Below are 27116 nucleotides of genomic sequence, written 5' to 3'. Positions count from 1 at the left end.
GGATATATAGGGCTTGTAGGTTCATCAAGAACTCTAGGTACCCAGAGCCAATAAATGAGCTGCACCTTGCAATGGGTTTTTATTCTATACCTGGTATACAGCAATTCATTTGCTGAAATATAAAAAGAGAAAAATAGGTATCAAGAAAACCTTTGTATTTCCAAAATGGCCACAAGATAAGGTGTTGAAAAGCAGTGGTTATTTGCACATCTATGAATTCCGGGGTGCCCATACTAGCGTGAATTACAGGGCATTTCTCAAATAGACGTCTTTTTTACACACTGCCTTACATTTGGAAGGAAAAAATGTAGAGAAAGACAAGGGTCAATAACACTTGTTTTGCTATATTGTGTTCCCCCAAGTCTCCCGATAAAAATGGTACCTTACTTGTGTGGGTAGGCCTAGCGCCCACGAAAGGAAATGGCTCAAAACACAACGTGGACACATCACGTTTTTTCACAGAAAACAGAGGTGTTTTTTGCAAAGTGCCTACCTGTGGATTTTGGCCTCTAGCTCAGTCGACACCTGGGGAAACCTAGCAAACCAGCGCATTTTTGAAAACTAGACACCTAGGGGAATCCAAGATGGGGTGACTTGTGGGGATCTGACCAGGTTCTGTTACCCAGAATCCTTTGCAAACCTCAAAATTTGACCCAAAAAACACCTTTTCCTCTAATTTCGGTGACAGAAAGTTCTGGAATCTGAGAGGAGCCACAAATTTCCTTCGACCCAGCGTTCCCACAAGTCTCCCGATTAAAAATGGTACCTCACTTGTGTGGGTAGGCCTAGCGCCCACAAAAGGAAATGCCCCAAAACACTATCTGGACACATCAAAATTATCAAATACAAAACTACCTGTTTTTGCAGAGGGGACACCTGCGTTTTTGGTCCTGGGCTCAGCAGCCTTCTAGGGAAACCTACCAAACCCAGATATTTCTGAAAACTAGACACCCGAGGGAGTCCAGTGAGGTGTGACTTGCGTGGATCCCCCAATGTTTTCTTACCCAGAATCCTCAGCAAACCTAAAATTTAGCAAAAAAATCAAATTTTTCTCACATTTCTGTGTGGGATCATCGCACTGGGACACATTTCATACCACCCAATGTTCCCCTCAGTCTCCCAGTAAAAATGATACCTCATTTGTGCAGGTGGGCCAAGTGCTTGTGAAAGGGAAGAGCCAAAAACATGTCGATATTGAGGGGGAACAAAGGGGGTCCAAAAGGGCAGTTTGCAAAAAAAAAAAAAAACATTTTTAGGCTGACAAGTGCAGCAGAATTTTTATTGGTATAGATGAGACAATGCTGGGTGGTAGGAATTTTGTGGATTCCTGCAGATTCCGGAATGTTCCATCACAAAAACGTGGGAAAAATGTGTGATTTCCAGCAAAGTTAGAGGTCTGCAGGGGATTGTGGGTACAAAAATGGTGCGGGGTGCATGTGAAACACACCACCCTGGAATCACCCAGATGTTTTGTTTTCAGATGTGTCTAGTTCTTGTGGATTTTTCTACATGGCAGCGTCCCAAAGTCCATAGAGTGCAGCCCTTACCATTCCAAGTGGGACGATTTTTAGAGTAAGCCAAGTTCTCATGGCCCAAATGTAAAACTAAAACCCAAAATAATCAAATGTCGTCTTGCTTGCTGTGGGATAAGATGTTTTAGTGTGCAGGGGAAAGCTGAAAGACTGTTACCCCCTTCATTTGAGGTGGGGGCGTAACCACCACCCCAATTTTTTTTAATTTTTTTTTTTTTTTTTTTTTTTTTTTTAATTCCCTGGCATCTAGTAGACTTTCTGCCCCCCGGGGCATGGATAAGGGGTAATTGCCCCATCTGCCCACAGATGGGCAGAACAACTTTGGCCCCATTTATTTGGGGTGGGAGTATGGCCATACTCCGGCCTCCCCCAAGTGATCGGAAGAGAAATGCTTTGCATTTCTCTTCCGGCCTCTGTGATAATCGGCGCACTGACGTCACGGGGGTGGGAATGACGGGGTGGAACAGGAAGGGCTTCCCCTTCCATCCCTGTCTTGGCGGGATTGGGGGGGAACCCCACAGAGGGAGCGCTAGCGCTCCCTTTGGGCTCTGTGCCCAGGAAGTAATGGTTACATCCTGGGCACACGAGCACTGTGCCTCAGGACGTAGCCATTACGTCCTGGGCACAGAAGGGGTTATACTCTGTACTTATGTACCTATGCAGGGGTAGTGGGTATGGGGTAATTGCAGCAGCTATTCCCGTGAAGGTCAGCAAAAATATGGCTACTGGAACCCCCTATGCTCCCCCACCCAAAAAGGAGTTTTTACATAAGTGTGAGCAGCCTCTCACCTCAACATTTGAGTGAACAAACCGCTCTGTGCTTCCACACCACTTCCACTGCCTTTTCTCTTGTAGCTGCCTATTCATAGATGCTACCCTTGCCCAGTCAGCTTAAAAAAACCTTTTTTTTTAAATGTATTTATTTTTCGGGCTGATTGGGTTTCCCTTTACACAAATCAAGGGGAGTATGCCCGACTGCCGTCTGTAATCCGGTAGGTGCTTTCGAAGAGTTTGAGGGAGAGCTACTGGAGAATAGAGCCTTCTCCCCCTCCCCCCTTTGCCAAGACATTCGTGTGAGAAGCTGTTCATGCTCCCTCTGTGCTTCCTGTCTGCACACAAGAGGCAGCAAGCCTGCCACAGAATTGTCCCTTTGTAGGCCTCTAAATTTTAATATAGCTAGCAGCGAAGGCAGCATTCTGATTGGCTGACCTCCCAATGTTCCTGCCTAGTGTTAATGAGGGTTGTGTACTGCATATATTCCAGCATAAATCATCTAGGTTAGACTGCATAAATAAATTATGAACCTTTGTTGTATTTCATGGTGTAGGATGTGGTTTTTGGCTCAGTGATGTATTTAGGTAGTCTCTAATCTGCAAATATTTAAAGATGGCTTTGTTGGGCAATTGAAATTGAAATTTGAGTTTGAGACTTTTGATTGGTCTGAGACTTTCATAATGTGATAGTCATGCCATTTGTTAACCAGCATTTGCAATGCAATGGGTCTCACATTTGATCGAGTTAGAGCAATTAGCGTTGTAAACTCCTAACTGGACTTTTCTTGCCTCATAAACTGATAATGAAAAGTAAAGCAGTTTCACATGCGAGACGACGGTTGCCATGAGCGTGAAAGAGACACAGAAAAGCAAACAGAAGTTTGCTTACAGTGAAATGTATTGGCAAAAATGCAATTATCCAGGAAACTGGCAAAAATAGAATTATCCATGTAATCAGCAGAAGAATAATTATCCATGTAATGGGCTCGATGTCATGCAAAGCACTCGACTACTGCCTAGCGAGATCGCGCTGCATAGAAAATAAAAAGAAATAGCGCAGAAGCCATTCGGAAAACAGAGCCTCGTATGTTTTTAGTAGTTTACCCGTGCTGTAGAGGAGGGCTAAACACCGGAAAAGGCATGACATATGCATGCCTCTTTCACTAATGAAATCAAGTGATTTTTAAAAAGCAAGCCAACGAACCAACCAAACCGATGGGCGTGGTTAAAAGCCCACAGTGAGATTACAACAGGGGCCAGAGCGCTCACGCTCGTTTGGCCCTTAAAAGGGATCTTCATAAATAGCGGCTATGGCCACATTAAAACTAGAAGCATGCAGTTTGGCTATTTTGCCAATTTCTTAATCTCTGCCTAGACTGGGGGAGGGGGGGGGGGGTGTTAATTCCTGAACCATTTCAGTTATACTTGTTTTATAAATGAGGGTTTCCCAAAAGAATTAGTGTTTGGGACTGTAATTTTGAGAGAGCTGACTGAGTCTCTTACCCATTGCTACCTAATAATATAGGCCCATCTGTGGGACTGCCAACCCCTTCCCCATTTCCTTCGAAAGACTAACTGATCACAGAGCACTGCTGGGTCTTTTATTTTTTTTCAAATCAAACTTACTAATATATGATGAAGCAATTTTAAATAGGTAGGCCCCTAAATCCGTAAAGTAGCTTCAGAACTATTTTAGTTTTTTATGTTTGTTCTTACTGATAGGTGCATCCATTGACAAATGGCTGAGAGCAACCCATGTAAACCTGTAAGCAACTAGCATCTTTAGAGTGTAAGCTTACCTGCCGTATTATCATGGACTTAAATTGATTAAGCTTGTAGTGAACAAGGACCCACATTTCGCTTCCTTTTCTTCTGTTATTTGTGTCATGGTGGGTAAATTTGTCGGTTAAGCTTCAGTTTCTTCAAATGCAGTTTTTTTTTTACTTGTGGAGAGATGACAGGCCTGGCGTGTGCATCGCTGTATTGCGACTCACAGTAAATGTGATCATATATATCATCTGAAACCTACTGTATGAATATTGGGTCAGTCATTATTCTCCACATTAATTTACATTAAAAAAAAAAAAACAGTGGCTCTCGAACGAAAGTAGAATCCTAGCAATAGGTTCCTTTGGTAAGTATATCCACTCTGTGTAGATGGAGTGATTCCAGTGGTTTTTATCTTCCTCACCGGTCTGAGTGGGTTTTTTGGTCCTTCAGCTTTACCTGGAGCCAGATCCTATATGGTCCTGTGGATTACCTTTTACTTTAGACTAGAGCTATTTCTTTGCAAGTGTAAGTCTGAAAGCTTTCTTAAAGGACAATTATTTAAATATTGTTGGATTTAGACCTAGAAAATGGCATGATATATAACTATACAGTACTTTGTTTACCCAGTGGCAATTTCACTGACATTTTTCATTTGTCCAGAATCGTCCCTCAGCTAGACTTATCTTTTCTCCATTATCCTACAATCCAGTATTCAACCAGTTCTTTTTCTGATTCAAAAATGTAACATTTAACTTTTGTGTTAGTTGAGCAGTGAGCTAAATAAACAGCATGTATCTGTTCTTTTATTGCTGTAATTTGTTTGTAAAATATTTTAAACTTCACATTGTCTTTGTGGCATGGTTCTGAATGTTGAGCTGCATCTTTTGTAGTGTGCTTGATAATGTTCTGGCATAAGCTTTTAAAGAATCTAAAAATGCATTACATGAGTATCCACCTGTTTGTTTTAGGAACTAAGCTACCCATCTAGCAGTGGCTCCTGTATTACTTGTAGCTCATGATCTACCATTACAGTGAGAGTGCTTTCTCTAAATCCATTTTTTCTAACATCTTTGATCTAATTTAGCGTCTGTCCTAGGAAACAATTTTTTTCTTTTAACCTGCCCTGCCACTTCTTTCTTATATAGCCTTTTTAGATTCCATAAAAACATACTGTTAACTATTATTTACGTTATCCTCGGATTGTTGGTCAGTATCTCACATTCCTGTATTTTCCAATTCTTGCTATTTTCTGTCCTCGTTTTTCTCTATACCCTGCCCTATCCATTCTCAACTCCTTTGAACTTTCAAATTCCTCCTCAAGACTCTCCATCTTGTCCCCTTTCCCAGCTGTCCTCCTCTCCCTACCTTGGTGTGTTGCTCACCCATCATGAGATCCTGTTATGCACATGTCCCATCCCCTGTGGTGGCTAGCCCCTGACTGGTACCTGTGTATCCTAGAAGGCTTCTGAGGTTGAGATCACACCCCATCTCTCTTCTAAGCTTTTTCCTTATTTATTCTGATCTTAATGATTATATTATCTTTTGATTCTTTACCAACTGAGGTTTGTAATCACAATGGCATTGTAGTGTTTATGTAATTCTCTCCGGGTTTAAACGTTGCCCCATCTCATTCTAAGAATAAAGCTTTAGTGTGATATAGTGAATTTGAAGCCCTCTTAACCTTATAGAAATAGGCAATATCCTTCCTGTTATATTATTAATTACATAACACTATATTAAAAAAAAAAAAAGAAATGGGTGGGAGGGAGATCTCCAACTAGCTCATCTATTGTCTCACTGGACCTAGAATCTGCCTCCCAAAGCATGGCTGCAGTCTTTCTGGACTCTTTCTAGTTTGGCTTTTGCACTTTTTTCCAGTAGACCATATGTAGTTTGCTTTTCATAGATTATCTTAAGTCTCTGTAGTTCTTGCAGGTAAGCCTCTGCTCTTAGTTAAATGTTTCAATTATCTTCCACATGAGCTACCTTTTGCCCATTATGAAAGTGAAAAATGTAACCTAAAAAGTTATATTTGCAACCTTTCTTGGGTTCCCGGGGACAGTCTTCCGATTGAAATGTGTCAATATTATGTTTGTTTGTTTATTGATGCTAAATTATCAGTTTATCTTGCCATGAGTGGAGTGGTTACCCATGTGCCCACTTACTTCATAATTGTTTTAATTCAGTTGTGACTTTACCCATTTGTCTGTTATGTTCTTGTTTTGCAGTGTCAATCTCATAAAGAACTTGTTATATATTTTTTTTCAGCATTTACGTACCATGAGTTTATACAGTGGCTTAAAGCAGTCACGCTGCCAACAGTAGGAATTGGAGCACTCTCACTTTCTTGGGAAATCCTCTCTGCTATGTACAGGTGCGTTCCAGCATGTGGGTTTCTTAAGTAGAGCTGTAAAAGGTAGTGCACATTTTTCATTCAAATCCACTAGGTGTACTTGCTGCAGTTACAGGGTACGCCACACATTTGTCAGTTATATTTTACAGCTTTCATACATACCCTAGGAGTCTGCTCCCTGGTTGTTGCCCCAATTAAATACACCCGCATCTTACACATTGCTTAGTTGAACATCTGCTAAAATCACTCAAGAGTTTTCAGGATATCTAGTGTCCGGTGTAAAGTCCTTACTGGACTTATTTCTCCTTTTGTCATTCCGATGCCTTGTGGACTCAAGTCTTAGATTGCCAATGCATGGCCATGGTATGTACATGACAAATTTGTTGCTCGACCCAAATGTTTTGGTTAGGAGGCAGCTTTATATCCATCATTAACTAGCATATCTTCACAGTTTTAAGTGTAGGTGCAGCAGCAAAACAAAGGCAGTCAGTTTTTCCACAAGCATGTTACAAATTACCAACCCCTCAACTAGGCTCAAGATAACCCAGATCATCATCATCCACCATGGTTGTATTGGCATGCGTAAACACTGTGGGAATAGACTAACCCAGTTGTTCCCAACCTGTGGTCTGGGGACCCCTGAGGGTCTGTGACTGCTTAGAAAACTGAATAATATTAACAGATTACATCCCCAGCTTTCAGTAATGACTCAATGGGCAGTCAACAGATTCTGGGTTCCAATAATGATAAAGTGGGGGTCCACAGAAGTCAAAAGGTTGGGAACCACTGGACTAACCAATGCCAATTGTTAAACCTTTTTATACTTAAAAATGTAGAAATCCATACAGTCCTCTATCTTCCCTCCAATTTGGAAATCTCTATGCTGCCTACAATAAAATTTGTCAGTGAGTAATACCTGGATACCTGACCAATGAGTGCTTACCTACTCCGAACCAATGGTAAAGTGTCTCTCGCAGATAGACAAGCATGCTTAGTCTCTCTGTCATGCTATATGGCGACCGTGCCAGTTCCATCCTCCTGAGTATGGGAGTCCCAGATATTTGTTGAAAAGTTTCTTCCACACTTAACTGAGTAAATGGAGAAACATTACCCAAAACTGCTGTCCTACTTGTTCATTCCCCGCCTTTTCCTTAATCAATTTAATAAACACGGCCTCCAGAAATTTTAGTTGAACATTGGCAGCTTGAAATCTTCTTTACTTCCAGAGATAGGTCACTGCTCGGTGCAGAGGGGGATGGTATTATCACAACTGTCCTTTTTTCTAATTTAGCAAATTTCTGTGACTGGAGAATTTAGTTGCTAACAGTAAGTAGGATGTAGTCATCTGCATCAGAGGCACTAGCTTCTCACTATTAAGAAGCTGCATATTCCCACATACACATGGGGGATGTAGAAGGGAAGTTCCAATGCTTTGACCTGGGGGACAGCGTCCTGAGCAATGTACCATAGTTCTGTATTAATCATTTTGTCATCATGAATGATTGAAGACAAATTCTTACAGAAGATGATCTACACAACCTTTTATCACAAGAAAAATCCTGCTAAACATGATGTGTCTGTGTCCGAAATGTGAGTATTGGATACTAGGCAACTTAGCACCGTTTGGAGAAAACAGGCTTGATTCTGCTAAAAGAACCAAATAAAAGTATTGAACAAGGAAAATGTGCACTCACTTTGGCACCGATTAACAACATAGGCCTTTTGATGATAACAACATAAACAGGAAATGGTAATATTGATGCCGGGGCCCCTTCTTTCCACACTTAAGCTACATTACCAACACTCTATTTGGCTGAAAATGAGGAATGCTCCTTTCTTGAGATGTCCCAGTTGCAGACTAGTTTGTGGATATTATAACCCACATTTGTTAACACTGCTCATATTAAACTAGATAAAATAATACCATTGACATTCACTATTCTTCGAAAATAACACCCCTTTTTAATTAAATACTTAATGGTCTGTAAGCAAATAATTTTTTGTCATTGCAAATCCAGGTTTAATTTAGCAGTAATGAATGTATATATAGCATGATTCTAATACATAATATGTAACTTTTGTCGGAAACTAAAGGCAGATATAAAACATTTTGTTGGGCTATATGCGTAAATATTCAAATTGTTTATCCCACCAACTGCATATTAAGTGTATTGCCCTCACTTGGGGATGTTAATATTGGTTCATGTGCTCTGTAAGTGCTCTAATTGTATTGTATTTTATTTGTATTTTTGTTTAGCGCTTACTACCCCTGACAAAGCGTTGAATCGCTTTATGCTGGGCAGCTCCAGAACCCAAGGTTTGTGGTTAGTCCAGTGTTTATATTGGCTACTGGAATTAGCCTTGTGTGCTGGAGCAAACCATTCTATTCATTCATTTTGGGTTCTTTGCGATAGATTAAAATGGAGATTGGGTGATCATTAGTGGAAAAGGGATATGCAAGTTCATGCAGATGTTTTGTCAGGCAAATAGTTGAGTGAGAGGAGATTTGGGATTTTTAAGTTGCTAGAGTATGACTTTCATCAAAGGAGAGGTTGTGATCTTTGAAATAAACTATGGCAAATTTGCAGAAATACATTAATAGACCTTAAGGCAAAAATGCATGTGACTTAGGGATATTGTACTCAGACCAGGCATGCCACGAATGGAACGGAAGGAAAGTGCCATTTGAATGAAAGAAGGAGAGGCAACAATTAAAAGTTTTTAGTAAAAGTAAATTTTTCATGCAAGCTTTAAAAATATGGAGACTGTTTTAAGACCGCATGCAGTTTGAGGAAGAGAGCAATAGCATAGTATGCATACAAAGAAAGTGCTTTATGAGATACTATTGATAAGCACTAGAATCAGTTGAACAGTCTGTCCCTTACTAGGCTGTCACTAGACCACAAGGTCTATTGATGAGGGACTGCAGCAAGGTCAACTGATCAGCTACGGGGAATGAAGTACAATGTAATAGCTGGAAAAATATGTTGGGGAAATAACTAGAGTTCTAGACTGTGTTCTAGAGCAGCAACCTCAACATCATAGCAATCTGAGAAAATATATGGGTAAGTAGTGCAAACCTTGAAGTATATTATGCAAATGCTGCATTGGATGTCCTGTGATGAACATCCTCAAGTTTGGCTTACATAATTATAGACGTAAAATGGGTTTTCTTTGGATGCTTGTCGTTTTAGGATACAAAAGTATGCAAATAAGTGATGGGTGGGAATGCTTGATTTAATCTCAGCCACTGGTACACTTGGGGCTGCATTCCATCATTACTTTGCACACCAGGCCACCGCAATTTGGGCACAGCCATATGCAAATCAGTCTTGACTCTGCTCCAGTGGGAACAGTCCAGTCTGGAGTTGCTGGTTAGGTCCTCTCTGAACCAGAACATAAGAAATACAGGAATGGCTTTGTCCTAGTTGGGGTTCATCAGCCAGGTATTGCTTGGTTCAGTGACCCACTGTTCATGAGACCCACATCTGGAATACCCGTTCTACTTAGGGTGACACACTAAAGTATTGGATACTTTGTGTATACTTAACTGCGTTGTTGTAGCATGGCACAAGGTGGAGAGTGAGGACAGCTGTATTGCCTGCATTATTGAGGGTGTAGATGTAGTCTGAGTGGAAAGAGGGTGGTAGCGGGCTCCCTTTGTTAGCAAAGGGCAGCTGATTGAGCTAGTTGGAGCCCTACCCCTTGGCAGATGGTAGGATAGAGGTGGAACTGCAGACTGTTGGTGCAAGGTGAAGGGAACCCTTGAGGTGAAGGCCGTACTTTTGTCATCAGACGAAACACATGTTGGCTGCCTGCTTTCACTGGAATAAAGATTTCAATCATACTGGACTTACTGGATGGTCCTCTACTGTTGGGACTACTTCGAAACTGCTCTAAGGGTACTTTTTGGTTAAGTAGTTTTAGTTAGGATTGTGTTCCTGTAGGAAATGCCTTTTTTGTTTTGCCAGTAACTTTGATGCCATTTGAGAAATGTCTTAAAAGGTCATGGTACCAACTCGCATTCAGTTTCCGGGCCCCCATCAATGCGAGCAAGGCAATATAGTTTGCTTCTGCCTAGCGGGCCGTTTTTTAGATTCCCACCGGGTGGGAGAAAAGATGCATGCAGGAGGCCGGGCAGGAAAGGTATGTTTGCTTTCATTCGGCTGAAGCTTAAATGTTCCTACTGGATGGGAGCAGAATTCTGTTTTCCTTGTCACATGCTTACAGGCAGGGAAACACACATTGCTCCTGCCGCTGTTGGGAATGAGCACAAGCAATTGCCGCTGCCGCCGGAAGGGAGCAAACGTAGCTCCTGCATTATGTGGGGAGCTACAGGGACCCTGGGATGACTCCTGTAGCCCCCCACCTTGGTGGTTGCCCGCATGGGCACCAGGATACCGACATACAAATGAGTAATGACTCGGGGAATGGGGTTCTTGGGGCTACATAAGCTAAGGAAAAGTAGTGCTATCTCCAGTTGCTGCCAATTCTTGCCAACATGACATTAGTAGCACTTAACTCAGATTACTATGCATAATGGCAAACCAGACCCATTAGTTCAATGCATAGTGCAAAAGTCATATGGCAATATATAGCCGTTTCCAATATTCTACAGCCAATTAACTGTGCACCTAGCCTGAATAAAGTAAAATGCATTCTCTACTCCAAGTAAAATGCATTCTCTACTCCTATATCAAAAAAAAAGATATATGTAGGCTAAACAGACCTCAAGAAATCTACTCTCCCACTTGCTGTGGCGAGTCATATTTTAGGAGGGCGAGCTATTTTAGGGCCTACTGGCCCATTCTGGCTAGCTAATAAAGAACGTGTTCTGTTTTCGCCAAAAGTGAATGAGTAATGAAAATGCTTTTAAATCTTGTTTTTATCTTGTCACATTTGCTTTGTATTAGGAGACTGAGTTCAAATGTCAGTTCATGTCTTAAAATTTTCAGTCAGACACACAAAAGTAAACACAACCTCTAGGATAGGAAGTTTGTAAAGTGAACTGTGACAACCGTGCTGTACAAAGAGTAACCAAGGCTGCAGGATGTCAGGTTCTTTACTAACACACATTTAAATAGCTTGTAAATGAACTGTACAAATATTTAAAAATGTATTTTATTAGTTATGAAAGCACATTTTTTATTCAGTGTGATGAAAATATTTTAATAGGATAAAAACAAATCAGAACACTTGGTGATATGCAAAGGAGATTTGCCAGCTCCCCAAATGACAATACTTGTAAGGAACTTAGCAGCAGCTAGGGGGTTATATGAATCCCATATGTGGTCTAGACTCAGATTATACATGGAAACGTTTAATCTATTAAATCAAACAAAATAGTTAACAGCCAAAATGCTGAATTGCATATTTGAATGTGCTCATGTGATGATGAATATAGGCAGCTCTATAAAATAAAATATTTGCTAGGATCGCACAATTTGAGACGAGATAACAGGTGAAGTACATTAGTTAGTTCGAGTAGATTATTCAAGCTGCTAGACCTGCAGGTCAAGTAACATTTTTATGTAACATTTTTACGATTTTTTTTTTTAGGCCTGCAAAAAATGTAAGATACCATTGGTCTACTTCTGTGCTGGGTGGACTTTTAATGCTCAGTAAAAGAACCTGGCTTGAATCAACAGCATGTGCATTGTAGATCTTGTTTAAAGTATAGGCTCAAACACTGTGTGGTTGCCTTGTTTATAAATAGATTTGACTGGAGCTAGTAACTAACTGCACTACTTGGAGCTGACATGCTGAGAAACCGCAGCCTACATGCATGCTGAGTGTCTGATGAACTAAGTGGCTGTTTAATTTTATTCTCCCCCACACTTGCACAGGCGGCTCAGTTTGGTCTGGTGTTTTGTAGATCATGTGGATGCCATTGCTTGGGCACTAGCTATACACAGGCGCAATACAAACCTGGCTGCCAGAGGGTGTCAAACAAGAGACAAGTACACATACTCGACCACCCCTTGCTCTATTGAATCCTTTACCCCCCCTTCATACCAGCTCTTGGCCAAACCATCATTTAACTCTTAACTCCACACTGGCCTCTTGGGCAAGCACCTTTACTTTGACCTTGGATCCAGTTCAAGACCCAGTAGAGTGCACTCAGTGCATCACCACCAACATTCTGCACGCCTCATCGAATATTGTGCAATAAGTCTTTACTTCAGCCATCTAGTTTTCCTTAACAGAGTCTGCAAACATCATCACTGCCACCCCATAGCCAGAATCTAGAGAAAGTTACACATGATTGTGTAATAGGGCATTTGCACACATGCCAAGAGGATCCAGTTCAAGACCCTGTAGACTGCACTCTGCGCATCACTACCAACATTCTACACTCCTCATCTAATATTTATTGCATTACTAGCCTTTATCATGTTACCCAGATTCCCTGTCGTGCTATGGCTGTGCAGATTTAGTCCTTTCTTTACTTCTGGTACTCTACCATGAACAGCCAATTAAACAGAGACAAGTGAATTTCATTGAAGGGCATTAACACTCTTCTCCTACCTCTTTTGTGCACTGTAGTGCAGAGGACACCTTGTGGTGGAGAAAGTAAAATGTTCCAAAGTACGTATAATATGTGTAAGAGGGTGCTGGTGGAAGGAAGCAGATATTGATACAAGTTTTTTACCTGATTTTAGTGAGCATGCAAAGGGGCATCCCATGACCTGTGAGTGATTTAAAAAAAAAAATTATTTATATATATAGCAGAGCATTGTCACAGATAAACTAGGACAGCGACCTAAACTGTGCCATGTCTGGTTTGTCAGTGAAAACCTTTAAACTCTTATAAGACCATTGAAGCAACTACAGTAAGAACCCATTTGCGCAACTGCAACCGGAAAGTGCACTAAAAATACCTCTATGAAATATACATGAAAGAGGCTACACGGAAGACCCACTTCTAGAATCAAAGCTTGGAGTTAAATGACAATAAACGAGGTGTCTTCAACCAGTCAATCGCAAGCTACCAGTAGCTTCCAGGCACCTTCAGAGTAGCGTGGCTTGAGTTCCTTTTTGAATAAGCAACACAACAACAAAAAGAGAACCTCTCTTCTCAGGAAGAAGTTCTGCCCTCTGAGGGAACTGAGCCTATGGAGTTAGAACAGGTTGAGCTCTTAGGCCCAGGGGGACCCTCAAGGGAGCAGTTGTGTAAGGGGCAAGAAACCTGTCCCTCTCTTGAAGGCCTTAGGCAGCAAGCTGCTGAAGAGTCCAATGGCAAGAAAACTGGAACACATAGGGTCTGTTGGGAAGATGGGCTCCTGTACACTGAGGCAAGAGATCCCAAACCTGGTGCCACTAGGAGAGTGGTAGTGCCTCAGGAGTTCAGAGAGTTCATACTGACCTTAGCCCATGATATTCCCCTTGCTGGGCATTTGGGACAAACGAAGACGTGGGGAGACTAGTCAACCACTTCTACTGGCCCAACATGTCCCAGAAAGTTAAGGAGTTTTGTGTCTCCTGTACCACCTGTCAAGCCAGTGGTAAGACAGGTGGACATCCAAAGGCCCCCCTCATTCCACTTCCAGTGGTGGGGGTCCCCTTTGAAAGAGTGGGTGTGGACATAGTGGGTCCACTTGAACCTCCCACAGCCTCAGGAAATATGTACATCCTAGTAGTAGTGGATCATGCTACTAGGTATCCTGAAGCTATTCCCCTTAGGTCGACTACTGCCCCTGCAGTAGCCTAGGCCCTCATTGGTATCTTTACCAGAGTGGGCTTCCCTAAGGAGGTGGTGTCTGACAGAGGTACCAACTTCATGTCAGCATACCTGAAACACATGTGGAATGAGTGTGGAGTGACTTATAAATTCACTACACCTTATCATCCACAAACTAATGGCCTTGTTGAGAGATTCAACAAGACATTAAAGGGCATGATCATGGGGCTCCCAGAAAAAAAGGAGATGGGATGTCCTCCTGCCATGTCTGCTCTTCGCTTACAGAGAGGTGCCTCAGAAGGGAGTAGGATTCTCACCCTTTGAACTTCTGTTTGGCCACCCTGTAAGGGGACCACTAGCTCTTGTGAAAGAAGGCTGGGAGAGACCTCTTCATGAGCCTAAACAAGACATAGTGGACTATGTACTTGGCCTTCGCTCAAGGATGGCAGAGTACATGGAAAAGGCAAGTAAAAACCTTGAGGCCAGCCAACAGCTCCAGAAGTTTTGGTATGACCAAAAGGCTGCACTGGTTGAATTTCAACCAGGGCAGAAAGTCTGGGTTTTGGAGCCTGTGGCTCCCAGGGCACTTCAGGACAAATGGAGTGGCCCTTACCCAGTGCTAGAGAGGAAGAGTCAGGTCACCTACCTGGTGGACCTGGGCACAAGCAGGAGCCCCAAGAGGGTGATCCATGTGAACCGCCTTAAGCTCTTCCATGACAGGGCTGATGTGAATCTGTTAATGGTAACCGATGAGGATCAGGAAGCTGAGAGTGAGCCTCTCCCTGATCTTCTGTCATCAAACCCTAATGATGGCTCAGTAGATGGAGTGATCTATTCAGACACCCTCTCTGGCCAACAGCAATCTGACTGTAGGAAAGTCCTGCAACAGTTTGCTGAGCTCTTTTCCCTTACCCCTGGTCAGACACACCTGTGTACCCATGATGTGGACACAGGAGACAGCATGCCTGTCAAAAACAAAATATTCAGACAGTCTGATCAAGTTAAGGAAAGCATCAAGGTGGAAGTCCACAAGATGCTGGAATTGGGAGTAATTGAGCGCACTGACAGCCCCTGGGCTAGCCCAGTGGTCTTAGTCCCCAAACCTCACACCAAAGATGGAAAGAGAGAGATGAGGTTTTTGTGTGGACTACAGAGGACTTAATTCTGTCGCCAAGACAGATGCCCATCCCATTCCTAGAGCTGATGAACTGATAGACAAATTAGGTGCTGCCAAATTCTTAAGTACCTTTGACTTAACAGCAGGGTACTGGCAAATCAAAATGGCACCTGGAGCAAAAGAAAAGACAGCATTCTCCACACCTGATGGGCATTATCAGTTCACTGTTATGCCCTTTGCTTTAAAGAATGCCCCTGCCACCTTCCAAAGGTTGGTGAATCAAGTCCTTGCTGGCTTGGAGTCCTTTAGTGCAGCTTATCTTGACGATATTGCTGTCTTTAGCTCCAACTGGCAGGATCACCTGGTCCACCTGAAGACGTTTTTGAAGGCTCTGCAATCTGCAGGCCTCTCTATCAAGGCATCCAAATGCCAGATAGGGCAGGGAACTGTGGTTTACTTGGGACACCTTGTAGGTGGAGGCCAAGTTCAGCCACTCCAGCCTAAGATCCAGACTATTCTGGACTGGGCAGCTTCAAAAACCCAGACTCCAGTCAGGGCATTCCTTGGCTTGACTGGGTAATATAGGAGGTTTGTGAAGGGATATGGATCCATTGTGACAGCCCTCACAGAACTCACCTCCAAGAAAATGCCCAAGAAGGTAAACCGGACTGTAGAATGCCAACAGGCCTTTGACACCCTGAAACAAGCAATGTGCACAGCACCAGTTCTAAAAGCTCCAGATTACTCCAAGCAGTTCATTGTGCAGACAGATGCCTCTGAACATGGGATAGGGGCAGTTTTGTCCCAAACAAATGATGATGGCCTTGACCAGCCTGTTGCTTTCATTAGCAGGAGGTTACTCCCCAGGGAGCAGCGTTGGAGTGCCATTGAGAGGGAGGCCTTTGCTGTGGTTTGGTCCCTGAAGAAGCTGAGACCATACCTCTTTGGTACTCACGTCCTAGTTCAAACTGACCAGACCTCTCAGATGGCTGATGCAAATGAAAGGTGAAAATCCAAAACTGTTGAGGTGGTCCATCTCCCTACAGGGAATGGACTTTATAGTGGAACACAGACCTGGGACTGCCCATGCCAATGCAGATGGCCTTTCCAGGTTCTTCCACTTAGAAAATGAAGACTCTTTTGGGAAAGGTTAGTCTCATCCTCTTCCGTTCGGGGGGGGGGGGGGGGGTTGTGTAAGGAAATGCCTCCTTGGCATGCTTACCCCCTGACTTTTTGCCTTTGCTGATGCTATGTTTTGAATTGAAAGTGTGCTGATGCCTGCTAACCAGGCCCCGGCACCAGTGTTCTTTCCCTAACCTGTACTTTTGATTCCACAATTGGCACACTCTGGCATCCAGGTAAGTTCCTTGTAACTGGTACCCCTGGTACCAAGGGCTCTGATGCCAGGGAAGGTCTCTAAGGGCTGCAGCATATCTTATGCCACCTTGGGGACCCCTCACTCAGCACAGACACACTGCTTGCCAGCTTGTGTGTGCTGGTGAGAACAAAACGAGTAAGTCGACATGGCACTCCCCTCAGGGTGCCATGCCAACCTCACACTGCCTATGCAGTATAGATAAGTCACCCCTCTAGTAGGCCTTGCAGCCCTAAGGCAGGGTGCACTATACCATAGGTGAGGGCACCAGTGCATGAGCACTGTGCCCCTACACTGTCTAAGCCAAACCTTAGACATTGTAAGTGCAGGGTAGCATAAGAATATATGGTCTGGGAGTCTGTCAAACACGGACTCCACAGCACCATAATGGCTACACTGAAAACTGGGAAGTTTGGTATCAAACTTCTCAGCACAATAAATGCACACTGATGCCAGTGTACATTTTATTGTAAAATACACCCCAGAGGGCACCTTAGAGGTGCCCCCTGAAACTTAATCCAACTACCCGTGTAGGCTGACTGGTTCTAGCAGCCTGCCACACTCGAGACATGTTGCTGGCCACATGGGGAGAGTGCCTTTGTCACTCTGTGGCCTGTAACAAAGCCTGCACTGGGTGGAGATGCTATCACCTCCCCCAGGCAGGAGCTGTAACACCTGGCGGTGAGCCTCAAAGGTTCACCCCCTTTGTTCCAGCACCACAGGGCACTCCAGCTAGTGGAGTTGCCCGCCCCCTCCGGCCACTTCCCCACTTTTGGCAGCAAGGCCGGAGGAGATAATGAGAATAACAAGGAGGAGTCACTGGCCAGTCAGGACAGCCCCTAAGGTGTCCTGAGCTGAAGTGACTGTAACTTTTAGAAATCCTCCATCTTGCAGATGGAGGATTCCCCCAATAGGGATAGGAATGTGACCCCCTCCCCTTGGGAGGAGGCACAAAGAGGGTGTACCCACCCTCAGGGCTAGTAGCCATTGGCTACTAACCCCCCAGACCTAAACACGCCCTTAAATTTAGTATTTAAGGGCTCCCCTGAACCTAAGAATTTAGATTCCTGCAACTTACAGAAGAAGAGGACTGCTGAGCTGAAAGACCCCTGCAGAAGAAGAAAGACGACACCAACTGCTTTGGCCCCAGTCCTACCGGCCTGTCTCCTGCCTTCCAAAGAAAACTGCTCCAGCGACGCTTTCCCCAGGACCAGCGACCTCTGAATCCTCAGAGGACTGCCCTGCTTCCAAGAGACCAAGAAACTCCTGAGAACAGCGGCCCTGTTCAACAAAGACTGCAACTTTGTATCCAGAGGAGCATATTTAAAGACCCCTGCAATCCCCACAAGAAGCGTGAGACTTGCAACACTGCACCCGGCGACCCCGACTCGACTGGTGGAGAAACAACACCTCAGGGAGGACCCTCCGGCGACTCTGAGACTGTGAGTAACCAAAGTTGTCCCCCCTGAGCCCCCACAGCGACGCCTGCAGAGGGAATCCTGAGGCTCCCCCTGACCGCGACTGCCTGACTCTAAAATCCCGACGGCTGGAAAAGACCCTGCACCCGCAGCCCCCAGCACCTGAAGGATCGGAACTTCAGTGCAGGAGTGACCCCCGGGAGGCCCTCTCCCTTGCCCAGGTGGTGGCTACCCTGAGGAGCCCCCCCCTTGCCTGCCTGCACTGCTGAAGAGACCCCTTGGTCTCCCATTGAATCCTATTGAGAACCCGACGCTTGTTTGCACACTGCACCCGGCCGCCCCCTCGCTGCTGAGGGTGTACTTTCTGTGTGGACTTGTGTCCCCCCCCCCCCCCCGGTGCCCTACAAAACCCCCCCTGGTCTGCCCTCCGAAGACGCGGGTACTTACCTGCTGGCAGACTGGAACCGGGGCACCCCCTTCTCCATTGAAGCCTATGCGTTTTGGGCACCACTTTGAACTCTGCACCTGACCGGCCCTGAGCTGCGGGTGTGGTGACTTTGGGGTTGCTCTGAACCCCCAACGGTGGGCTACCTTGGACCCCAATTTGAACCCCGTAGGTGGTTTACTTACCTGCAAGAACTAACATTACTTTACCTCCCCCAGGAACTGTGAAAATTGCACTGTGTCCACTTTTAAAACAGCTAAATGTGTTTTATGTAAAAAGTATATATGCTGTTGTGATTATCCAAAGTTCCTAAAGTACTTACCTGCAATACCTTTCAAATTAGATATTACATGTAGAATTTGAACCTGTGGTTCTTAAAATAAACTAAGAAAAGATATTGTTCTATAACAAAACCTATTGGCCTGGAATTGTCTCTGAGTGTGTGTTCCTCATTTATTGCCTGTGTGTATGTACAACAAATGCTTAACACTACTCCTTTGATAAGCCTACTGCTCGACCACACTACCACAAAATAGAGCATTAGTATAATCTCTTTTTGCCACTATCTTACCTCTAAGGGGAACCCTTGGACTCCGTGCATACTATTCCTTATTTTGAAATAGTGCATACAGAGCCAACTTCCTACACTCAACACAAGCTGGCATGTGACTCCCTGAGGAAAATTGTGGCATAAGCGAGCAGGAGCCTGGCGCTGGTCACTATATCTATGGCAACCCGAATGCCAAATTTCTCCCACGCATTGAAAGGTGGGGAGTAAGACTGATGGATAATGATTTCAAGATAATTCACAAACCAGGGAAGGAGCACAGCCCTGCTGACTAAAAATTGATACACTCTGCTAAATACCAACTGTCACCTTTCATGGCTGAGGAATACACCAACTCTGTGGTTAGGCAAAACACCCCTGCTCAGATCAAAGTGGAGGAACTCGTACAGGAATCTAAGACCGACATCACACAAAGTATCATAAAACAGCAACAGTAGAGGCACGCAAACAGCCAGTTCAGCAAAGGGGTCAACAAAGTAGATCCTCGCGTTCAAACATGCAGGAAGAATTTTCTGAAATGGAGCACGGAATACTCTTTCGAGGCACCAGAATAGTCAAAACACAGACCCTTTGCCGACAATAAATCTCACGCATGAGACCCTATTGCCCCTCCCCGATTTGGCCCAGGTTATCCCAGCCCCCGGCTCAACAAAAGGGGAGTTGCTTGGTGCCAGCCAAAGGCACCCACCATATTCTCGGTAGGGGGCCCCAGCATGCTGCAGGAGCCGCCATTACTCCCAAGTACAGCGAGCTGCTAATAATGCTGCTTCCTACAAGCAGTAGCAATATTTAGATCTGTTTCCCTAAAGTCCTGTCACCGTGGATGGGAGCAGACTTGGTGTTCGGTCCTGCTTGGTGGGAGATTTAAAAATGCTTCCATCAAGTGACAGCCGACACAGGTTTCAGAAACCGGTATGTCCCCTGAGGGCGCACCCTGGTACATAACTGGTGAGCCTGCCCCGGAAGTGGGCTTCCAAGGGCCTATTCAGGGTTGGGGAGGGAGGCCTCTTGCCCCCCCCCCTCCTATCCCCTTCCTATTTTCCAGGGGTTGGCTCCTTGGGGCCTCTCAAGGCACAGGGAGGAAGGCAGCATGACTCCCTTGCCATAAATAATATTGGCCCTGGGGGTAGGCTCTATAAAGGGGGCCGCACCGCCCCATATTCTTCCTTTTTTTGGCATATATATATTTTTTTTTCTCATGTTGCTGGCAGTCAATTTGAGCGCTTGCTTTTGCTGGAGTCTGACTCCTGTGGGAGCGAGATAGCCAAAAGGAAAGTACACTATGTGTGCCAATCGAAACGCTCTATTTCTTAAAAGCGAAACAAAATATACAATTATTTGTTACCCTTAATTTCGCAAACTACTAAACGAATTTACACCACATCACAGAAAGCACAATCTGCAGACCAAGATCTAGCTCCTGGCCGAATTTGGTATAGTTGTGGCCAGCATTTTTATGTAGTTTGTCTTGAAGAAGAGATGGGAAATTCATGGCGACTTTGTGTTTTGGGGTCCCTTTTTTTTTTTTTTTTTTCTTGGCTCCTGCTTGATGGATCACCCCAAAACTTTTCAGGAAGGATCTGAGGTGGATGAACGTTTTTTTCTGGAAAGTTTCATGAAGATTCGTCAAACAAGGCCACATTTCTTTTAGTGTCCCAAAAGAAAATCTCTTTCTGTGGAAAAGCAGACCTACCCGTAACTACCTAACAGCGACCTCCACTAGATAATATATAGATCTATCAGTGTTCTACCTCTTGGACATAACGTAGATTGTGGTAATTTGTATTGATGATGCGTTAGGTGTGATTTCTTGTTTACATCTGTATTAATGTCCTTTATCAAAGGCTATATAGGAGCCCTGCTTGCCTAGTTAACAGGATTAGCATGACCTGATATACCATTAGTTTTGAGAACTGTTAAACTCTGGTGTGCCAGCTTCTTGCTAATCCTTCTAATTCAGATTTACCTTTTTGATTAATAATATGTTTAATGTCAATGAAATTAGTGTAGCGACTGCAGTTTTTTAATACTACTGCTCACTGTGCATTTTAGGTGTGCCTGTGTTTGGGGATTTTTCTGGAAGCTGTGGACAACTTTGCAGATGGCTATCTTTTCTGCAGCTGCTGTGAGCATGTTTGCCATCAGCTTGGTAAGTATTTACTTTAAAGTCTCAAATGCAGAACGTTTAGCAGCTCACCTCTTATCACAGCATGGAAAAGCAGTCACCAGATCACTGCAGAGTAATCACCTTAAACTGTAATGTTCAGCACTTTTTAAGTATATTAAAATTAACCAGTTTTATTTATCAGAGGCTTAAAATCCATGGCAAATTTGAATCTTCATACCACCAGGGAGAGGCCAGGTAATGCCTAGGAATGAAAGGGGTATTGCTTAGAGGGAGCTAAATCTAAATGACCTAGTACAGCATAACTTCCCAAATTATACAAAACATATTTTTTTCTTGCCTATTAAACGTGGAAGAGTGAAGTGCCTTAAACAACTGCGCCTAACACTCTGCTTCAGTGACCAGTTATGTGCTTCAATAGTAAAAATAACTCCTCTATTAGCTTCTTACTGGCCAAGCTTTAGTCATTTGTTCTCTTCAGCAGGTTGTATATCCAAGCTACCATAAGTACAGACAGCATATTGGAGTATAACATTAATAAAATAAAAGTGAGCTCTGACCCTGAAGCTTTAGAGAACTGCAGACCCATCTCAAATTTAGTTTACCTTGACAAGGCCATTGGAAAAAGTGGTTGCTGTAGGAAAGTACCCTCTTTTTGGCATGGTTACCTCCACTTTTTGCCTGTTGCCAGTATGATTTGACTGTGTTCACTGGGATCCTGCTAACCAGGACCCCAGGGACTGTGCTCTCTCTCCCTTTTAAATTTGGTTGCTTGGACCACACACGCCACATTTGGCATACTGGTGCCGCCTTATAAGTCCCTGGTATGTGGTGCGCAGGTACCCAAGGCATTGGGGCAGCAGGGGTTCCCCATAGGCTGCAGCTTGTCTGCAGGCCTGCCATTGCAGCCTGTGTGAAAAGGTGCATGCACCCTTTCACTTAAGGTCACTACACCAGGTCACCCCTAAGGTAGGCCCTCCTACCCCAGAGGGCAGGGTTCAGGTACCTGTATGTGAGGGAACCCCCTGCATGAGCAGTTCACCCACACAAACTGTAGCTCCATATTCCTGGACTTCTTGAGTACGGGAAAGCCATTTCACGTGTGTACTGATCATAGGTCACTACCTATGTCCAGCTACTTTATGGTAACTCGGAACCTGGGCATGTTTGGTATCAAATATGTCGGAATCATACCCCAGTACTGTTGCAAGTATTGGATGTATGATTCCATGCACTCTGGAGGCTCCTAAGAGACCCCCCAGCATTGCATCTACCAGTCTTATGGGGTTTTCTGGGCAGCCCACGCTGCTGCCACCCCTCAGACAGCCTCCTGCCCACCTGCTGCTTTACCAGCTCAAGCCCAGGAAGGCAGAACAAAGTATTTCCTTTGGGTGGGGGTGTGTAACAACCTCTCCCTTTTGGAAATAGGTGTTGCCTAGCTTGGGAGGGGTAGCCTCCCAAGCCACTGATATGCTTTGTAGGTCACATTTCATGCCCTCCTTGCATAAACAAGTGCACCAGTTCAGGGACCCCCTGTCCCTGCTATGGCGTGAAACTGGGAAGGGGAGTAACCACTCCCCTGTCCATCACCCCCCCAGGGGTGGTGCCCATAGCTTCTCCAGATGGCCCCTCAATTCTGCCATCTTGAATTCAAGGTGGGCAGAGGCCTCTGAGAGCATCTGAGTTGCCAGATCAGGCAGGTGACGTCACAGCCCCCTCCTGATAAGTGGTCACCTTGCTAGGTGACCAGTCCCCCTTCCAGGGCTATATTTAGGGTTGTCCTCTGCAACACTGTTCCGGCTACTTCCAGCAGCTGCAACATTTTCCCAGCTGTGTATCCTCTGAGTGCGGCAAGTCTTCAGTCTGCACAAGAAGGAATCTTCCTTGGAGTGAAGTAACCACTTTCCTGCATCCGCAGGCACCAACTGCAGTGACTGTCTGTGTGGAATCCTCAGCAAACCTCAAATTTAGCTAAAAAAAAAAATCACATTTTTCCCACACTTCTGTGTGGGATCACCGCCCGGGACAAATTTCCTACCACCAAACGTTGCATCAGTCTCCTGGTAAAAATGATACCTTGCTTGTGTAGGTGGGCCAAATGCCTGTGACAGGGAAGAGCCAAAAACATGTCAAAATTGAAAGACTGTTACCCCCTTCAGTTGGGGTGGGGGCAAAACCATCCCCATACTGGTTGGTAGCCACCACCCCGCTACTTTAAATTCCTTGGCATCTGACTTCCTTTCCCCCCCCCCCCCCCCCCCCAAAAAAAGAAAAACTTGGTCTTTTAAAAAAAAAAAAAAAACATTCTTGTCTGGTGGGCTTTCTGACCCCCTTGGGGGCAGGTGGGCCTTACAAAAATGGCCATTTCTACCCACAATGGGGGCAGATCAGCCCATCAGTAATGTGCCCCCATGGGGAGTGACCCTTGCCCAGGGGCTGCCACCCAAACAAAACACACACACCAATCCCTAGTGCCTAAGTGGTTTCTGCCACCCCTGGGGGCAGATCAGCCTATTCTAATTAGGCCGATTTGCCCCCAAGGGGGGCAGACAAGGCCAACAGTAATGTGCCCCCATGGGGAGTGACCCTTGCCCAAGTGGATGCCCCGCCCGCACACACAGAAATCCCTGGTGCCTAAGTGGTTTCTGCCCCCCTCTCCCCAGTTTGGACTAAAGGCCTTTTGCGCGCTGGCATCATTAGATGCCACGGGCGGTCCGAGGGGGGGCAGGGGTGGAAGGGGTGCAAAACGACCATTCTTTCAGCTGGTCATGTAGTGGGCATATTGTGGCATATATGTATTTATGCTGGGGAAACGAGAGGAGTATGAGCTGGTCCCTTAAATTGACATGTATTCTTTTAGGGCACCATTGTCCTTTTGGCATGCATTCATGGTTGTTTTGTATAGGAAGCTAGCATCGGTTACTTTTGAGGGTGTCAGTTGACATCTCTTATTTTTACTGAATGATCTGTACAAGTGTGGTGCATTTGCTAACCTATGCTTGCGATAGACAGTACTTTGTCCTTGTCTGATGGTCATGTGCTGGCTGGCCATGACTTGAAGGCAGGTGGGGGGGGGGTGCTGGATCACATTTTTAGGCACATGCACAGTATGCTGGAGCACAAACATTTAATGATCACACCATTGTGTTCCTGTGTATAGTGGGCGTGTCCAACCTGCCTGTGTCTCTCAGCATAATGCCTTCAGTTGATTCATGATGTGACCTGGCATGAGGATTCACATACTGCCCTTGTGCATTGTGTAGGTTATTACTGTTCTGAGAACACAGGATTATACTTTTGTGTTTGTGCTTGTTCCTCAGCCTGGGGTTCGCAGTTTGTGCGCCTCTGTGCAAAGCATGTATTGGCCATTCCAAAGATACCATTTATTGACTGATCGTTTATGGCTGTTGTGTTGCAGGTGCCCTATACCTACATTGAGTTTGAGTCTAATGGGAAGCTTTGGCCTAGCATCCACCAAATGTACAGTTTGGTGGACAGATACCAGTTGACAAATTCTTATGGGCTCTTCAGAAGAATGACTGGAGTAGGGGGCCGTCCTGAGGTCATAGTTGAAGGAAGCTACGACAATGAATCCTGGAAGGTAGTATTGTTTGTGTCTGTGCATATATTTAACCCCCTCCCCCTTATTTATATACATTTCCCTAATTACTGGATTGCCTTTTCCTGTGTAGGAGATTGAGTTTATGTACAAACCAGGAAACATCAGTGCCCCACCACCATTTGTGGCTCCTCACCAGCCTCGACTTGACTGGCAGATGTGGTTTGCGGCTCTTGGACATCAGTCACAAAGTCCTTGGTTTACCAGCTTTGTCTATAGACTGCTACAAGGGAAGAAAGATGGTAAGTCACAGTACGGTGATAGCACAGTGTATTGTAATTTTATTTTGGAAACCTGGATGGAACACGGATGGAAAGACGGCAAGATACATATCTGTGACCCTTGTGGTGAAAATAGAAAAATAGATTTTTTCTCCCTAAATACAGAAATTTGGTTTGAATATGGATTTGGGATGTGCCTCTCTCTCTGTCTCCCTGTATAGACTAGACCAAGAGATTTTTATAGTAAACTTGTATTATAAACACAAATGAGATCTGCCTGGTCCTTCAGCCGTATTTCTTGTTTTGCTAGCACTCGAGGCCCTCATGGGCATCGTTCTTGTTTTGCAACCAGCAAGTCCCTCAAGCTCTGCCCATTTGTGCCAGTGAAAGGATCTCTTGAATTAAAGCATGCAGGTGTGTGTGCAGGGTTTCACGCTCAGCCATGGTTTGTTTCCTGACAGTGATCAACCTGCTGCAGGTGGAGGAATCCTCATATCCTTTCAGTTCCCGAGCTCCTACATACATCAGAGCCCAGCTCTACAAATACTGGTTCACAGAAGCTGATGAGAAAGGGTAAGGAAATGCAGTGTCAATTTAACTGTGTAGTGCAAGCAGAAGACCTATGTGAGGAAGACTGAAATGTTTGTGATGGTTACTGAGATTTGAGACTTTCTCCTCTCGGAGTGTCCTTGCGAGGTGCAGTTGAAGCTATGTTCTGAATGTTTGCACAAAAAAGAGGAGAATAAGATCTGTCCATTATTAAGCTGTTCTCTCTGCTCTTCAGCTATATGCACAATTGTAAGAACGTGGTAATTTTATAACTCTCTGCAGATGTGGGAGCCTGCGGTATCTCAACAGATAGTTAAAATCTTCCAATAAATTAAGGCATATACCAACTTCAACATTGTTAGTCACCCTAATATTTTTTACCAGCCTGATTCTTAGTGATGATCTCGATAAGTGACCAGACGTGAACTACTGACACATGCTGGACTAATGATCTATACTAAAGCACTTTAGTTAGGTGATTCGCTGTCTGGTTAACAAGTTTACTTGAGATGATAGGCTTTATGGCAGTCAGGACTGGCAGGAGAGAGATTATATTGTTTCTTTACATTTATATACGACATTAGGATATCACCCAGAAGTGGAGGTAGGAAAATCTTCCGTCTCTTTAATGGGGCGGGAAATTTACTTTTTTTTTTTTTAAATCATTTTTTCTTTCTGTACAGAACTTTTTTTTTAATGCTTTATTTGTGACTTTTTTTCATATAGGAAACGGAATACAAAAAATACAATTATAATGTAGATCTGTTGGTCAAATAAGTTAGAAATGGATATTTGGTGCATACATGACCGTAGTTAAGACATCATGAGTATAAGGCTAGACGTGCAGTGGGGGCAGGTGTAAGTGTTCCCAGCAGGGTTTGTGCATATGTGGGTAGAGAAGGTAGATCATGGCGAGTTGGCTGCCAGGGAGACTGGCTTCTAATTTCAGGGGAATTGCCTTGTGGGCAAGCTAGGAATCTCGAGGGGTCCAGGCATGCAAGGAAGCTGGGCATGCCATACATTCTGCAGTGAAATAGAAAATGCAGAAGTTTGTGGTGGTGGTTAGCAGAGACCAGGCGTGTCTGTGTACAGCAGGCTGACCATATCTTATCACAGAGTGTGTGACCCAAGTTAGATGCCCAAACCTGTTGACGTTTAACTTTGAGGGGAGTAGAGCGACACATATATGGTAAAGCTTGGATACTAGTCGTCGTCCGCTCTCGTCAGCAATGAGTGAGGTCAGTAGGACATTCAAGTGGGGCTAATGGACACTTCCGGATCGTGGTGCGGGTAGCATTTAGGATGCAGTGCATAAGGAAACAATACATCCAGGTGGTCGCAGGAAAGCAGCCCTCATCTGTTATGTCCACTAAATGACCTATGACCTGCAGGAACATATCAGCAAAGGTGTGGAGTGCATGTTTTTGAAGGGTTTAGTGTACTATTTACTTGTTGGTTATGGGCATCCAAGGGTTGGAAGAGTGACAACTTTAGGGATTATAAGTGGGACCCCCAGGAAGCGAATCAGTTATCTCCAGGTCCTGCTAGTGGTAGAGAGCAATTGAATTTT

General features: G+C 44.5%; 1 protein-coding gene across 2 annotated transcripts in view; it reads left to right on the top strand.

Annotated features, from left to right (window-relative positions):
• The window catches only part of LMF2 (lipase maturation factor 2), a 75724-nt gene that overhangs the window by 35287 nt on the left and 13321 nt on the right, over nt 1-27116 (top strand). For both annotated transcript variants that reach the window (XM_069229445.1, XM_069229444.1), the window contains exons 8-12: nt 6344-6449; nt 21085-21181; nt 24576-24758; nt 24850-25018; nt 25459-25570. In XM_069229445.1, the coding sequence (XP_069085546.1) occupies nt 6344-6449; nt 21085-21181; nt 24576-24758; nt 24850-25018; nt 25459-25570 (667 nt within the window). The remainder of the gene's footprint in view (nt 1-6343; nt 6450-21084; nt 21182-24575; nt 24759-24849; nt 25019-25458; nt 25571-27116) is intronic.

This window comes from Pleurodeles waltl, chromosome 4_1 (genome assembly GCF_031143425.1).
Source record: "Pleurodeles waltl isolate 20211129_DDA chromosome 4_1, aPleWal1.hap1.20221129, whole genome shotgun sequence".
Taxonomy (NCBI): domain Eukaryota; kingdom Metazoa; phylum Chordata; class Amphibia; order Caudata; family Salamandridae; genus Pleurodeles; species Pleurodeles waltl.
This window is presented reverse-complemented; position numbering and strand designations above follow the sequence as displayed.